The sequence below is a fragment of the Gymnodraco acuticeps genome, unplaced genomic scaffold (assembly GCF_902827175.1).
Source record: "Gymnodraco acuticeps unplaced genomic scaffold, fGymAcu1.1, whole genome shotgun sequence".
Lineage (NCBI taxonomy): Eukaryota > Metazoa > Chordata > Actinopteri > Perciformes > Bathydraconidae > Gymnodraco > Gymnodraco acuticeps.
The window spans coordinates 1,373,566-1,389,909 of NW_022990939.1; the positions used below are offsets into that span (position 1 = coordinate 1,373,566).

A 16,344-nucleotide genomic window follows, 5' to 3' on the forward strand; every position below is an offset into this window, starting at 1 on the left:
ACATGATCTTACTGGCGCGACAGTTTTGGGGGAAGATGCAGATAAAAAGTGGAGCTTCTCCGCTGGGGATGTGCTTTGTGACAGTTTCTCCTCCGAATATGCCAACAGGCTAATGCGGTTGAGTGACTTAAAGGAAATGTAACATTGAACATCTTAGCACTGACTACTGAACATCATTGAACATCTGCGTGTGCCACTTAAACCCATTCAAAGTCAGTTGGCTTTTACTGAGTAGCTTTAGAAGAGTGAAATAACATATGTCACTGTTTTCTTTACTAGCAAAATAGCAGGCAGAGCAGGGCTGTGTGGAGGGATTCAAAAGGATTCGGATGTGATTATAAATCTCTGAAAAAGGAAGCAAAGGGCAGATAAGGGACATTCACAGACTGTGGCCGAGAAAGTTCTCATCTTCATACTCATCAGTGTGTCCACTGCTGAATGACGAGCCAGATCTGCCCTGTCACGCTTCTGCGAGCCAGCTCAAAACAGCACTAGTTAGATTTCACTCTGTCCTCTCCTCTCTGCCTCACTCTCTCTGTCTTTTATCAGTAGCAGTGGGTCCATTTCACCACTTGAAGATGATCAAAGTGGGGCAGATAGGTCTGAAATGACGCTGTGTGGTGCAAAAAGAGAGATAGAGCCCGTCTCTCAAGTTGAAAAATGTAATATCTAACATTCTCTCAAGGCAGGGGGTTTCTCTTATCCTTAATTTGTTGGCTGAGGAGAGCTGCTGATAACCCGGGCCCCCGGAGCTATCCTATTAGTTCACTTTACGACCAAAAACGATTGATTTTAAATATAACTAAGAGATGTATGTGATGAACATAATTACATGCTAATAGAGTTGCACAACTGTAGAAATCAACACATAAAACTGCCCTTTGTAAGGTCCGTTTATATTTCATTGTGTGATTTACTCCCTGTCTGCAGCAATGGCGGAAGAACAGTATTTTAAAGTATGGCATGACAATGGCATTAGGTCATTTCTCCTGGCCATTGCTGATGCATAAAAATAAGGAAATAAGAAAGGTTCACTCATTAAAAAAGGGGAAATTGTCCTTATCTTGTTAAAAAAGAAAGTCCACATTTCTTTTAACTGATTGGCAGAAATGTTGTCCAACCCCTACATGAGGTTTACAGCATATTTGTGGTTTGCAATAAAACGTCTCGATATCTATTTGCCTGCTTATTGGTCAATTCACATATTTAATTAATCAAATTCTTTGGCTTATGAACAAAATAAAAAAAGAACGCCTCGACTGTACTTTCAATCAATCAATCAATCAATGTTTATTTATATAGCCCAATATCACAAATGTTACATTTGTCTCAGTGGACTTCACAGTGTGTACAGAATATCAGTATGACAATACGACACCCCCTGTCCTTAGACCCTCACATCGTACAAGGAAAAACTTCCGGAGAAAACCCACAGTTTAAAGGGAAAAATGGGAGAAACCTCAGGGAGAGCAACAGAGGAGGGATCCCTCTCCCAGGACAGACAGATGTGCAATAGATGCCGTGTGTAAATTGAAAAGATAATACATTTGCAACATAGGTAGTCCAAATGTTTGGAAATGCATGTGTGTATAATAGGAAGATGAATCCACGAGGATATCCATCCAGGACCTATGATCCAGGACCACAGCCACGACTCAAGATCCAGGGCTCGCGAACCAGGACACAGGACCGCAGGATCATCCATGACTCCGGATCCCGGCGTATATAGACACCAAAAAGAAAGACATTTGGGGAAGCTGGGTTAATCGGAACATGAGAGTACACAGGTATAGACCGAGAGAAGGAAGAAGTAAGATGTCCCCCGACAAACTAAGCCTATATCAGCAAAACTAGGGGCTGAATCTAATCAGCCCTAACTATAAGCTTTATCAAAAAGGAAGGTCTTAAGCGCACTCTTAAAAACGGATAGGGTGTCTGCCGCCCGAACACAAACTGGAAGCTGATTCCACAAATGTGGAGCTTGATAAGAAAAGGCTCTGGCTCCCATTGTACTTTTAGAGACTCTAGGAACAACCAACAACCCTGCATTCTTGGAACGCAATGCCCTAGTAGGACAGTAGGGTATAATGAGTTATTTAAGGTAAGATGGCGCCTGCCCATTAAGGGCTTTGTAGGCGAGAAGAAGAATTTTAAATTCTATCCTGTGTTCTATAGGGAGCCAGTGTAAGGCACCCAGAACAGGAGTAATGTGGTCCCTTTTCCTAACTCTGGTTAGTACACGAGCCGCAGCATTTTGAATCAGCTGAAGCGACTTGACTGACTTCTTGGTACACCCTAATAATAAGGAGTTACAATAATCCAGCCTTGAAGTAACAAATGCATGGACTAGTTTCTCTGCATCGTTTTGAGGCAAGATATGCCTGATTTTTGCAATGTTACGTAGATGGAAGTAGGCGGTCCTTGAAATTGATTTTATGTGGGCGTTAAAGGATAAATCCTGATCAAATATAACACCAAGATTCCTTACAGTCTCACTGGAGGCCAAATTAATGCCATCCATAGTTAGTATATCTTTAGATAATTTGTTTCGTAGATTCTTCGGGCCAAGTACAATAACTTCAGTTTTGGTCGTGTTTAACATCAAAAAGTTTAAGGTCATCCACGTTTTTAAGTCCTTAAGGCAGTCTTGAATTTTATTTAGATGATTAATTTCATCAGGCTTGATTGATAAATATAGTTGAGTATCATCCGCATAACAATGAAAGTTTACAGAATGATTTCTTATAATATTGCCTAACGGAAGCATATATAATGTGAACAAAATAGGTCCGAGCACTGAGCCCTGTGGCACTCCATGGCTAACTTTATGTTCAGTGCTGCTAATAAGCTAATGTTAGCCAGCTACAGTAGCAAGCTATTCTAAGACATTATACCTGCATGTTAGCATAATCACTTTGAGCATTTTACTTTACATACAGCCTGCAGAAATAAGAGCTTCGCTAAATGCTAACTTTAGTAACTTTCTACCACTGAAAATGCCAGGCCCTCTTAGCATCAAGAAGCCAAGTTGTTGCTAGTTGTAGTATAAGTTAGGGTTAGAGATTGCAAACAAGTGAATACATCTCCCTTTCCAAATGTTTTAGATGACTACAGTGGGAAGAAAATGTATATTTGTAATGAAAAACCAAAAGAGAGAGTCCAGTAGAGCTTTTCCACACCATGAAGTGAGAACACAGCATTTCATCCCGTTTATGCTGAGAAAAAGCCCCTATACACACTGCTTTTTAAAATATTGGAGGTTTGCTATATCTTTTTATTTTGGTGAAAACAGTTTCTGTGCCACTGTAGTCATTTTATAGGTTGCAGTGTATTTAACTTGTCAATACCCGGGCTATAATGGCTGACTATTGACCTGTGTGTCTCCTATCCAACAGGGTCCACTGATTGTATCTGCTTTGCCACAGTGGGAACCAACGATCCAGTTACTTCTGCTTTACACATCATTGTGGGTGAGTGCATACCAGTATTTGGAAAACACTTACATGACTTACAGCACGCTATGTGTCAGGGTGGCGTGCTGTGTACATTTTCCCAACATGTTGTCAGTGTTGTGTAGGAAGCCACAAACAACTGTTTGGCTTTTTTAACACTTTACTCAATATCTCTTCGCAGGTGATTCCCAGCCGATGGACGTGTGCTCAGTTCACCACAACGACAGCTTTCTCAGATACTCTGTCTCGTTGCTTGGATACGGTTTCTATGGTGATGTACTGAAAGACAGCGAAAGGAAGAGATGGATGGGTCCCGCTAGATATGACCTGTCAGGTATAAGGGCCGTCATTTTTATAACCCTGGGTAAATCTACAAGCTAGGCCTTTTTAACTGGAGTTTATCCCTGAGTTGGCTCTTCCTGCCTTCGGTCCAGACTTTGGAGGATTAAAAATATAAATCTAACACACAGACTCTGCCTTTGTGGATTCAGTGCAAGTGTAGCTCCGTAGTGGGACTCACTAACATCGGCAAGATTCATCTTCCCACTGCGTCCGCACTTAAATACTTGCACACATTGTACTGGAAGGGGCTTTAAACAGAGGCAGCAAGTTTATGATTGAAGTTATGAAACAGCTAAACTAAACTGGGTCCAACGGCACAGATGAGTGTATAACAAGTTGTTAACGTGTGCATTAAAAACTGCTTGTTGAAAAATAAACCTGTATGGTCTTTAGATATCACCTATTTAAAAGTTCATTTGCCTGTGCATGGACAGGTTCGTTTATATATAGAAAAGGAGCATTTATACTTAAATTGACATGTGTTCTGTTGCCCACACTTTGTTGTTTTGTTCCAGGCGTGAAAACCTTTCTGAGTCACAACTACTATGAAGGCTCCATCTCTTTCCTCCCCGCTGAGAACAACATGGGGGATCCCAGAGACAAGCTGCAGTGTCGATCCGGGTAAACACAGCATCACAGATATCCAATTCTATAGCTTTTCAATATGCTTACTTATCTGATGCTCTTCAATAGCAGCGGTGCACCTGCCAGAGCTTAAATGGGATACTTTATATTGTCAGGAAGACTACAGTATCTGATGTGTTATAGACTGAAAGCACATTTGGTATTTTCAGAAAAAGGTAATGTTTGCATTTGTTATGGAGTCCAAAAACCATTCATCTGTAAGACTCCATGTTTCCTGACATCTATTTTACCATAAAAACATATAATTATGCGACATAAGGCGTTTCTGGCAGCAGACTTCTTTGAGGATTTCCTACAAAAGTGACTTAAATATAAATAGCTTAACCTAAGGTGGACCCTGTTAAGATGGAATACATTTATTCCCTCATAATGAGTCATCTTAGCTCGTTAAAACCTTGAATGTCAGTTGCAAACACTGATGGTTTGATCATGATAAAACAAGGTTATGCTGATATTTTAGGTGCAGCGTCTGTCAGCATAAGCCCTCATCAAAGGACACGCAGTGGGAGATGTCAGAGGAGAAGGAAATGTCTGATAAAGGTACGACTTTGGGGTTATCACACAAAATATGTCAAAGTAATCATACGGAAAAATGAATTTCTCTTGTCTCTGCCTCATTATCTGCTTGTTCGTCTATTTCTAAACTTCTGAGACATGTGGAAACCCCACGCTGTCTTTCTTCTCCCTTTACATTTATATTCTGCAATACCTGAGACTTTAAATAATCATCTTCTCAAAAATCTAATTTTCTTTCTTTTTTAGTTGTGGTTGTTATTCTCCCGCATCACGGCAGAATACCTGATGAGATTCTTGATGAGTTATTGACGCGAAAATATAAACTGATTTTAGTGACACTGCACAACTCCCTGCCGTGCCCCAACAATGGAGCCTTTTTTATTTTTTTCGACTATCGATTTCCAAATCTCCCGCATCCACCCTTGCCTCTACTTGATGAAATTACATGTTCTCTGACAGGGTGGTGTCTGTCCACTCAGCCTCGAGTAGGACGTCACCTCCTGTTCCCTCGTCTGTCTCCCTGACCGTCACAAAAATACACACATTTAATAATCTATGGTTCTCTCAACCCACTGACACTGCTGAACAAATCCCTGGAGGCATATGAAATACAGAAAGTAATTTGTAGACGTTTTTTCCTCTCTAATAAGTGTCATGATACTAAATTTGTCATTTTCTTTCTTGGCTATTTGAGTCTTCCTATGGTTTGTGTGTTTTTCCTGTGTAAATGAAAAGGGGAACACAACCTGTTTGTTTGTGAGGTGTGACAGACTTTTACTAATTAGTAAGAAATGTAGTTTTGCCAGCTCTGACAGGGGGTTTGTCTCATGCCAGTGCTGCCGTTTGCTTTGGGATCTTTTATTTTTTCTAATCTTTTTTCTGGCGATGGAATCTCAGACCACTGCTAAATCAATGAGGCACGGCACACTCGCTCTGTGCAAATGAGCCAGCCTCTCCTCCGAAAGCAAATACTCATTTGGAAAAAAAATCTTCTTATGCAGTGCCTACAGTCGAGTTTTTTTTTATTCCAGCTTTAATCACTGCTTCCCAATTAGAATATTGTTGTTTTTATGTAGCCTCAGCGGGCTTGTTATCGTCGGTTTGCGTTATCACCTCTGTAAATTTGCTTTGCGAAATGAGGGAGAAAGGTAATTAATCGTTTTGCTTTCCCAGATCACATAATTTTCCCTCCGAGGTTTGGACGTCTGTGATCACTTTTTCGCAGCTTACTCCAGTGACTATCACCCCGGTGACAGGCACTGGCAGCCCCAGAGGGTGATGCTGCTTCTTTGATACGCCACCATCGCAAACAGTCGCTAATCTCGGGGGAACAGAGCTGTGATTTGTGAAGTGAAACCGACACGTCTGTCTTTTAAAGACTCGGAGGCCACGTGTGCATTTAATTGCAACAAGCAAACTCAAGGTTAATCCAATCACTCTGCTATCCATATCACTTCCTCTTTAGATATTGCGAAGCCTTGCTTGGCTAAAATTAATTGCATTTTGAAACACAAGACATTCAGCTCTCCTACAAGGGCAATAACACTATTTACTTTCAGCATCAGAGTTCCTATATTGGCTCAATCATCAGCTGCTCTGAGAATTCCCGCCAAGACATCTGGGTCCTAATGGACTCTGATAAGCATCAGTGCTGATGTGTAACACAGTGAGCACTTAACCTTAAGGACTCATAAAGCACTGGCAAAATACACAGTGTAATTTCGAAACCCAATACCTGATGGTGCATAGATTATTTGTGTCAGTCTAACATCAGCACTTCTGGAAAATACTAACTGGAGTTTGAAAGGAATCCAAAGGTTTGGATTATTTTGTATCGAATTTGTAGAAGTAAGTAGCTGAAAGCTGACACAATACTTCAAGCTAAATCTGATGTGGCATGTTTGCAAACGCTGCGAAACTGCTTGGTAATAAATAAATAAATCACTGTTTAGTGTATTCACTGCAGCTCAAAGTCTGTTCATTTAAAAGTTTCAATATCAGATGGAGGGGTTTTAACATTGCGAAAAAAGTCTAAAAGTTATAAAAAATCTTGACTACTATACAACTAAGTGTTTTTCTGCATTGCAGTGGCATACAATGAAATATGAAAAATATTAAATATGGAAACTTTGGATAGAAGGTATAGAAACAAAGGAGTCTTGTAAGTCGAACAGAAGCAATCACAGCTAAATGAACTGTATACGTGGTCCTGCTCCAACTCTTGACTCCTCTGTTTCAGTTGGTGGTTGGAGGACTATCCGTGGAAAGTTCATTGCAATAAATGCGGCCAGTATGAGCTGCGCGTGTCCCCGCAGTCCAAAGGGTCTGTCGCCCTCTGCCCACCTGGCTGACGGCACCACAGACCTCATCCTGGTCAGGAAGTGCTCCCGTCTGGACTTCCTCACGCATCTCCTTCGACACACCAACAAAGAAGACCAGGTATCAAGCTGTATCATTTAACTGCAAAGCACTATTTAATTCATGAATTCATAATCATACCTCTAAAGTAAGTTAAGAAAACCGGTCCCTATTATACTGTTTTTCATCAATATATTATAGGTCTCAGATATATATACAAAACATGTCTCTGAAGTGTTTGGCTCGAAATACCAAACAGATCATTGCAGCATCCCATAACCCCCTCTGTTTCAGCCCTGTTTCAAAAGAGCTGATTCTCTGTCTGTTACTTTAGATGAAAATAAGGAGCCCCTCCCCAAGCCCCACTGAGAGATATTTGGTTGAAAAGAACACAATGGTGCTCTAGGAGGAGATTCAGGTGATACGGTGGGGGGGGGTGTTAACTTGGTTGGTGATTGGCTAATGGTTACACAAGCTAACACATCGTTATGACATCATAAAGTGGCCAAAATCAGGTTTTTATATAAATGGATCAGGACAAAAAGTGAGAGAATCTTTTTTCCTGAAGCTTTCAGAATTTTTTTACACAGGGGGGACACATGTTTATGTATACAAGACGTGGAAAAGTAGATTTTGTATAATAGGTGACCTTCAAAGAGTACAGTCTCTGTAATACAGCTACACTTTTAAACCGTTTTATTCTTCCTGTCAATCACTTTGGTGCAGAACACTTTCCTGCCGTCAGGAGTTGCTCGCTCCGTGCACAGATGAATTGAGAGTGAGTTAAATCTGTAGAAGAGCGAGCAGAAGGCAGGAGTTTGCCCACTTGCTGTGCTAGCACCTCCTTTTGCTGACTCGGCTCAATTTCCCAACTGTGGTTCACTTTAGTTCAAATGCCTTAGCCCGAGTGCCTTCCCACGTATCATAAATAACCTCCACCCTGGTCCGGGGAGGCACCGGTAATCGCTGCATCAGGGTTATGCTGTAGGGAAGAACAGGCTGATACCAGACTAATGCCCTCTTAGGATAGCACAAGTATTGCCAGGGGAAGTCTGTTGATTAGTAATTATTACCTCAGGAAGGGCCTTAGGAAGTTTATCCCATTTAGAAGCATCTTGTAAGTAATTTCACCTGCAGTAATTTCACAAGCACTTTGAATTGCCTTGTGTTGAAAAGTGCTATATAAATAAACTTGCCTTGCCTTGCCTTGCCTTGCCTTGCAGTAGCTGTTTTACTGTTCACTTCACAGACTGTTTGGAGCTAACGGTTACATCCTACGCTGAGTTTACATCCACATCTTGACTTGTGCATCCAATTTGCACATTACCACGACTCATATTAGTCTTGCAAAATATGTTAATGCTATGTTATGTATTTGCAACATGTAAACGATCCTGTGGTAGAAAATACCAAGAAAAATTAAGGAAATAAAGGAAAGTCTGTTTCTACAGGGAAATGTTGCAACTCGAGGAATGATCTCTGTGACATGAAGCGTGCCCCTGGAATATCACGACCCCATTCAAATATACTACATCCAGATGACTGAATGAAATTATGTGAGCAAAATGGAATTAACAACACTCCCTGGTGATGCTAATTCAGAGAGCCCTAAAGATGATTTTATGACCGAGAATGTTCGCAATATATTAAAATCCAATACTGAGAATCTTTATTTTCTCATCTTAATTTACCCTGTTTATATTTTAATTTGTGCATTATTGAAGACAAACTGCTTGCTCTCATTACTGAGTTAATAGATGTATTATCTGGGTCATTGTTACCAATTCCTTCTTGTACAGCTGAGGGCCTGTGTGGGTGGGACATGGGGAGCAAGCTGTATCTGTGTATTTGCACTGTAATGGCTCTTTTTACTGTATGTGTTAGATAATACAAGCTATTTCTGAAGCCTAACTATCTACTGTCAGACACAAGTTGAATCACATATCTGGGTTTAGCATGCTAACATGCTAAACATGCTAAGCATGCTAACATGCTAAACTGAGGTGAACATTGTAAACATTTTCAAAAAATAAATGAGAACGTTCGCAGTTTATTATGCAAATGTTAGCATTGTAGCGCTGCTAGCTAAGTTTATGGTTACTCCCTTTTAGAAGACTTTGGTCAATTGTTCGTTTTTGTTTCCCCGTGGTCAGCAATTAGCTTGTTCATTAGCTAGCCTTGTGTAAGTAAGCAAGTTAGCAACCCTAAAAATTGTTCCAAGCAGCACTTTCTTTGTCAGATGTTTGGCTAGTTTCTAGGTAATCTAGTATGACTTTAAATTTCACATAGCCTACAGGTAAAATACATCTAACTTTATGAAAACGAAATGATTCATGTCGCTGGTCGATCCCCCATGATATCCAACAATGCTTCTCAAAGAGATTGGCTCGTTTCCCCAATAAAAAAACTGGGTACACTTCTGGGTCGCCTTAAGTTGCTCTTTACCGTATTTTACTTTTTGTCATTCATATGTCAGACCTCTCTCATGGTGAAAAACTAATTATATCTCGTAAATGACCACCTCAGTGGTATTGGTTTCTAGCTTGAGTCTGTCTCTGCTGCTTCACTTGCGAAACAGAAAGGTAGACAAGTAGTCGTATGAGTACGGATAGTGGGACTTTGCATCAAAGTTCAGTTAATATCAGCATCACTGTCCAGCCAAGCGGAGAGAAATGCTGCGTTCACACCGGACGCGATGCGAATATTCGCTTCGCTCTAATCTCTCCTATCGCATCGCTCTAGTCTAACGTATTCATGGCCTTGTCAGAAAGCCTTCTAGGCAGACCGTCCAGCATGAATACAAAGCGGTTGCAGTCATAAAGTGGGTCTGATGTGAAATAAATGGCTGTCACTCTGCTTTCGGGATGAGAGGGTGAGAAAGAGCAAGAATGAGGGGAGAAGGAAGAAAAAGGAGAAGAGGAAAGGGAAGGGAATAGAGGGAAAGTGGCACCCCGTGAAGAAGAAAGTGCGCTGGACAGAGATGAACCTTTCTGCGACATTGAGTGAGATGAAAGGGGATTTTGACAAAATAATTTCTTACCCTCACTTCTCTATAGTTGTTATGCACCTCCATTTCATCTAACCTCCTTTGTCCCTTTCAACAGTTTGCATTTGATCTCTTGTTGGCCATTTTCTTTTATTGGAAATGGAGAGAAAGAAGGACAAACCTTAATGCCCTTTTGCTTTTTCATTATAAAAGCAGCAGGAGTCAATGAAAAGACAATGGAGATTAAATTAACTTTTTTACCTCAACCACGATGAGCCTATAATCAAAAGGGTTAGTTAAGGTAAGATGCACATGCCAAGAATAGCCATTAGATATTAAGAAGTGAGCTGGTTGGGCAGAGGCTGTCTCACTACGGTTCCTCAGCATATGTCTATGTCAATTCTCCATCAGTAACGTAATACACCTTCAATCTCTGACATCAGTTCAAGCTCTCCGATCTGCTCCGGTTCTTTGCTTCTAGAATTTCATCACAAGCAGTATGTTGATTATATATAATATAACCACTTCTTTGACCTTAATCTATCAAGTCCACTTTTCTGAAAAGCTACTTTGAGAATAGACAGTAAGTGTCTTTAATCAAGATTCAAGGTTCAAGGCTTTTATTGTCATTCGTACATAGCTACAGTGTAGTTATGTCGATGAAATCTTAGGTCCTAGGCTCCTCCAACAGTGTAACACAATAAAACAGATAAAATAGTGCAAGTAAATACAATACATTTAGAATATAAGTAGTGCCATCACTGTCTGTTATTGAGTTCTGTATGATGGTTGATATTTCCTTGTGACTCTCTGGATGAAGGATGCATGTCAAAGTGTATCTAAAAAAAAAACACTCTAAATGCATTGACTCAACAACAATTTGACACAAAATATAATTTGGTGAAGCATAAAACAAGATGGACTCTTGTGTTCCTTCCCTTGCTGCAGTTTGAGATAAAACTCTTCAAGTGCTTCCGGAGAGAGGCGGTATTAACCTTTGAACGATCTGTGGGCACATCTGTTCCCTCATCCATTCATCTCTCCTTCCTCTGCTTCCTTCCCTAGTTTGACCACTCGTTTGTAGAGGTCCACCGGGTGAGGAGGTTTAATTTCCAGCCACAGCAAAATGAGATGCATTCTCTAGAAGACCTGACTGAGACTCCAAAGAAGACGGGCTTCAGGCCCATATGCTCTGCTCAAACAAACTACAACTACCAGGACTCCCACAGCAGCTGGAACTGCGACGGGGAGATTCTACCTCACGCTGCCATCCGTGTCAGGTAACTAATCACCGAATCACCTCGTGTACAATGTACAAGTCAACTCCAAAAAACCTGTGGTACTTATTTCAAGCACATTGTTCCTACATGTTGTGCTGAGGTGCAACCGAACAAAGTTACAAATAATTTAGACAGAAATGTTTAATAAATTAAAACGTCAGTCAGGCAACAAGAAGGGACTTCAAGAAGTAACTTCCAGGCCAATAAATAATTTAACTCCATAAATGACAGATTGGTGTGTGTAAACTTTGTTGTTGTTGATTAAACAAACAAGATGATAATAAGTTAGCTTAAGAGTTTCAAGTCTTTATGCTAAACTAAGAGTTATATTAATACTTTTTTAAATTAAGCAAATAAACACATGTTCCAAACTTTAGATAGATCAAGAAGAGGGATCTGGCATTGTTGTTCTGTAACACCATAACAATATGTCCTTTAAAAGTCAAAATTGAGGAAATGTAAGTCATCCTGATAGCTGGTGATAAGGAAGTTCTTCTACTTGGCCAGACAGAAATGAGAGCAGCAGTGCCATTAGCGCTGCAAGTGTCCAACAGTCTGTGGTAAGGAGACTATTTCACTGTTCCCTGCTGGACGATCTTGGCAACTCGATGGAATTAGCCTCCCTTATTATTCTGGCTCTGTCCACACTTCAGCCTTCCCCACTATCAGATCTCTACACAGCCAGCGTGGCACGGCTGGAGGCATCATTTATTTCACGCTCCATTGTACTTTGCCAATGATGCATGGCGCTGTAATGTTGCCAATTTAACGGCCCTCCCCATGTTAAAAGGCTACTCCCCTTTAATTAAAGCAGAAGTCCGTCCTTTATTGTCTCTTCCTCTCGGCTAATCGTTCTTGGAGTGAGCCAGCCAGAGTGCTATGCGGATAATTAATGGTAACAGCCCAGGCGAAACGGCAAGAAAGAAATAATTTTGCTTTGAAAGTCAGAAATACAATTTTTTAAATCGAAGTTGCCACAATGACTGAACCAAACAACTGAAAATAAAAATCATGAAATAATGTAATAATAAAAAATTGTGCATTCTTGATTTTGGAGTTATTTTATATATTTTATTAAACTTTTGGGATTTATTATTCACGTTCTTTGGAGAAAAAAAACTCCATGTTGAGTTAAAAATTGTGATATACTGCGCTGTTCCAACATTATAACTATCAGTGAAGCCTGCAAGTAAACAACAGGTGATCCAGTCAAAATAAAGGTGTCATTTCTCAGACAAAAGCAAAAGCCATAATTAAGGCAATATTTACTGTACCATAAAAGCCATCTTGCCTGTTTACAGCTTATTTCTCTGCCCGTAAACTTTTACCTCGTATGCGTCAGGACGTGTTATTATTGTGTCATTATACTTTGTCAGCCCCATCTGTATTCCAACATCTGCTTTAGGTCGCTCTTTAAAGGTAGTTATACTTAACACACCACAACGATTTCCTAACTTTCAAGTTGGCTTGTCAAGTCTGCACACAGGGGGGCCATTTCCTTGCTTTTACATCTGCCACGTGGACAGTAAAGTCTCATTGAAATTAGCACAGTCATTAAATTAATGGTTTGTTATTTGGGCTAAATTATGCGTTTTGCATGTGTGTGTTCATGTGTGTGTACACTCTTTTTTCCCCTCTGCAGTGTCCAGCCCCAGTTGATCAGGCTGTTTGCCCGGGGTATCGAGGAGCAGCAGCAGAGTTTGTTAGAAGACCCTTGCACACTGTGGGCATTGGAACCAAACACACACTATTCAGTGGACTGAGAGCTGGATCGGACAATTAGCTGCTAGGAAACAAAAACTGAGTTGGTAATATTGTCCTGGAATATCAAAAAGTATGAACCACAAACGATGGCATCCTATCTCTCCTTAGTAACTTCAACAAAAATAGCAGGAAGTCCTCTCAATACCCTCAAAGGTGTGGCTGCCATCCCCAGCCATTAAGAGGAAAAAGTTATTTTGCACTCTTTGTTGTCACTAAGGAGATCCAGCACTCAGATCTCCTTGCTGCGCTTGGGGCTTTAATGTGCAAAATTGCATCATGCAGCTTTAACCCAAAACTGACACAGCTGTTAGTGCCAGCACTGCCACATTTCAAACCTCCATTTCCGTTCTTTTATCTGTACTTTTTGGAAAAAGGCAGATTTCGAAGCTCAGAGGATCTCAAGGCGCCAGATGAAACGGAGCTGAACAGGACTGATCTGGACTCAGCCACCACAATCGGCGGGAGGGTTTTATACTGCCATGAAGGAGAACACAAACAGGATGTCTCCCCGTGTAGCAAAGAGAGACAGCCAAGGAGATGATGCTTTATTTTGGGGAAAGAGGAAGAAAGGCCTGGAAAGCAAGCAGCCAAACTGGATAGACATGAAACGCCACATGCAATCCGATCATCCCTTTTTGGGAGAGAAATAACATTTCATCTGTGACCCAGGTGAGAGCCGATATGAGCCAGGGGCACTAATGAAAAGAGCTGAATACCCTGCTAATACACTAACAGGACCCTGGTGGATTCTGGGTAATAAGGCAAAGTGGTTGCTAAGTGATTTGGTGTGTCTCAGCACTGCTGCGGTGCACCTGTGGCTCTGAACGCTGCTCCTCCCTGGCCAAAAAACACTGAAAGTTGAATCATCATTTGGTATTAGCCAGGCTCAGAATTCTTCACAGTTTTATTAAAGATTATGTATTGTATGGCTGCTAAATTAACCTTTTGTGTTCCCTTTTGTGAAGCAAAACCATCAGAGAATGCTAGCCTACTTTCACATTTATAAAAATAGGTATATTAAACAACATAGACAATAAAAAATGCATTAGGGTGTGTGTGCCAATGTGATGAGTTAGCTCTATCACAATTAGCCTCATGACTGCCATTTTGCAGATGCTCTCTCACTGCAGCCAAGACACTGCTGCTAACACAAGCACCTAAAGTAAAGACACACATACACACTTTAAGTCTGTACTTTGTTATTTGTGATATTCAATGTCAATGTATCACACTGTCACACACACACACACACACACACACACACACACACACTGCAGCTTTTAACACCATAAAAGCTTGCTCCTCACTTCGAATCCTATAACTCTGTTAATGCTGACTCAATGTCTGTAATGTTTCACCTCCAGTGCCCACTTTTGTTAGTTTATGATGTTCTTTCAAGGAGTGGGATGCATTGAATCTGTTAAACACTCACACAAACAGATACAAATGTACATTCAGACACACACAGAAACTATGAAAGTGAGGCTTGCTTTCAGCTGACAGATCATCAAAGCTAAATAATTTAGCAATTTGTGAAATGCAAACAAAGATTAAATTAAGCTTGAATGTCTACTAACTTCTGTCCAAGCAAACAAACTATAATGTTATTGAAGCAATAATAAGCTAGCAGGCTTAGAAAACTAATTTAGCCGCATGAAATTATTGAAAAGTTAGAGCTAGTTAGCTTAGCCCGCTAACAGTAGCACTGATTCCCAGACATTAAAATGCTAAATCAATCATTTTTAATTCAATTGGACTTTTTCACTTTATTAAATCTTGCTGCTCTCTATCTCTGCATATATAAGCAGCAATACAAGTGGATAAGTGAGCTTATTTGCTGATAATGCTCAATAAAGTTGTTGAAATATGTTTCTTTTCTTATCCTGTGCTTGATCTCCATGGTGTGCTTGACGCTAGTGATGTGTCATTCCCTCTTTTTCTCTCTTACATGCTTCTCCCACACATTCACGCAAAGGTCGGTCAGCGCTCACTTGCTCTGGCTTTCTCAATCTCACTCTTTCTCTGTCTCCCTGAATGAGTGGAATTCAATAGACATCAGGACGGCAGATAGCTTGCACATCTTCCGGCGCAAACTGAAAACTCATCTCTTTCGACTCCACTTCGAGCGTTAGAACTATTAACGAAGCACTTTTATACTAATAAAGGACTGGCTTACCTACAGCCAGTTGAGTAGCACTTGAAATGTTTGGCTCTATGAAACCTGATGTACTTATATGATTCTGTTTTCTTCAAGGTTGTGTCTTCCTGGTCGAATGTACTTATTGTAAGTCGCTTTGGATAAAAGCGTCAGCTAAATGCAATGTAATGTAATGTAATGTAATAGGGTGCTCTGATGTGAGTGAGATGATTCATTAAAGAACATCAGACTTCAAAGGTCTCCGCTGAGATGGAGTTGTAGTTCATGGCTTCGTGCTGTGCTCATTCTGCACACTGGTCTGGTTTCTTGTTTCGTTTTTGAAACCGAAAAAGGCAATTTAAAAGTGTTGAAAAGTAATCTGAATTTGGTAACTTTAATAAAGCAGTCTAACTGGAATGCCACGTAATCCCACGAATCTTGAAGTTACAGACAATGCAGGTTATTCCTAGATGACTTCACAAAACCAAACCAACAGCTTTCACAAGTAATCAAAAATCTATATGGATATGTCTCGGGCCCACACCATTTTTTGTACAGCCCATGCTCTGTTGGAACTCTAACAAAGTTTAACAAGCTCATCAGAAATAGGTCTATACCCGATGTGTCAAGTCATTTAATTGACATTGAACAATTCCACATTTCAATGAAATAAGCATCTTCTCATGCCAAAGAACATTAACAGAAGGGAACAAGACAAAGGAATGAGCATCCTCCTTACCCAAGTTAATGTAATTAATGTATTGTAAGCATAAAGGGCTCCATTAATTTAACAACAATAAAGTTGGAGGACTCGCAAGGGATTGATTTTTTTGTATCTATCAAAATGTATGGAGCAGAGCTAAT

General features: G+C 40.4%; 1 protein-coding gene across 1 annotated transcript in view; it reads left to right on the top strand.

Annotated features, from left to right (window-relative positions):
* The window catches only part of cerk (ceramide kinase), a 34,898-nt gene extending 20,533 nt beyond the window's left edge, over nt 1-14,365 (top strand). Inside the window, exons 7-13 of the mRNA XM_034234397.1 lie at nt 3,396-3,470; nt 3,634-3,786; nt 4,310-4,415; nt 4,900-4,979; nt 7,195-7,394; nt 11,365-11,579; nt 13,222-14,365. Of these exons, the coding sequence (XP_034090288.1) occupies nt 3,396-3,470; nt 3,634-3,786; nt 4,310-4,415; nt 4,900-4,979; nt 7,195-7,394; nt 11,365-11,579; nt 13,222-13,342 (950 nt within the window). The 3' untranslated portion in view covers nt 13,343-14,365. The remainder of the gene's footprint in view (nt 1-3,395; nt 3,471-3,633; nt 3,787-4,309; nt 4,416-4,899; nt 4,980-7,194; nt 7,395-11,364; nt 11,580-13,221) is intronic.
* The last annotated feature ends 1,979 nt before the right edge of the window (nt 14,366-16,344 follow it).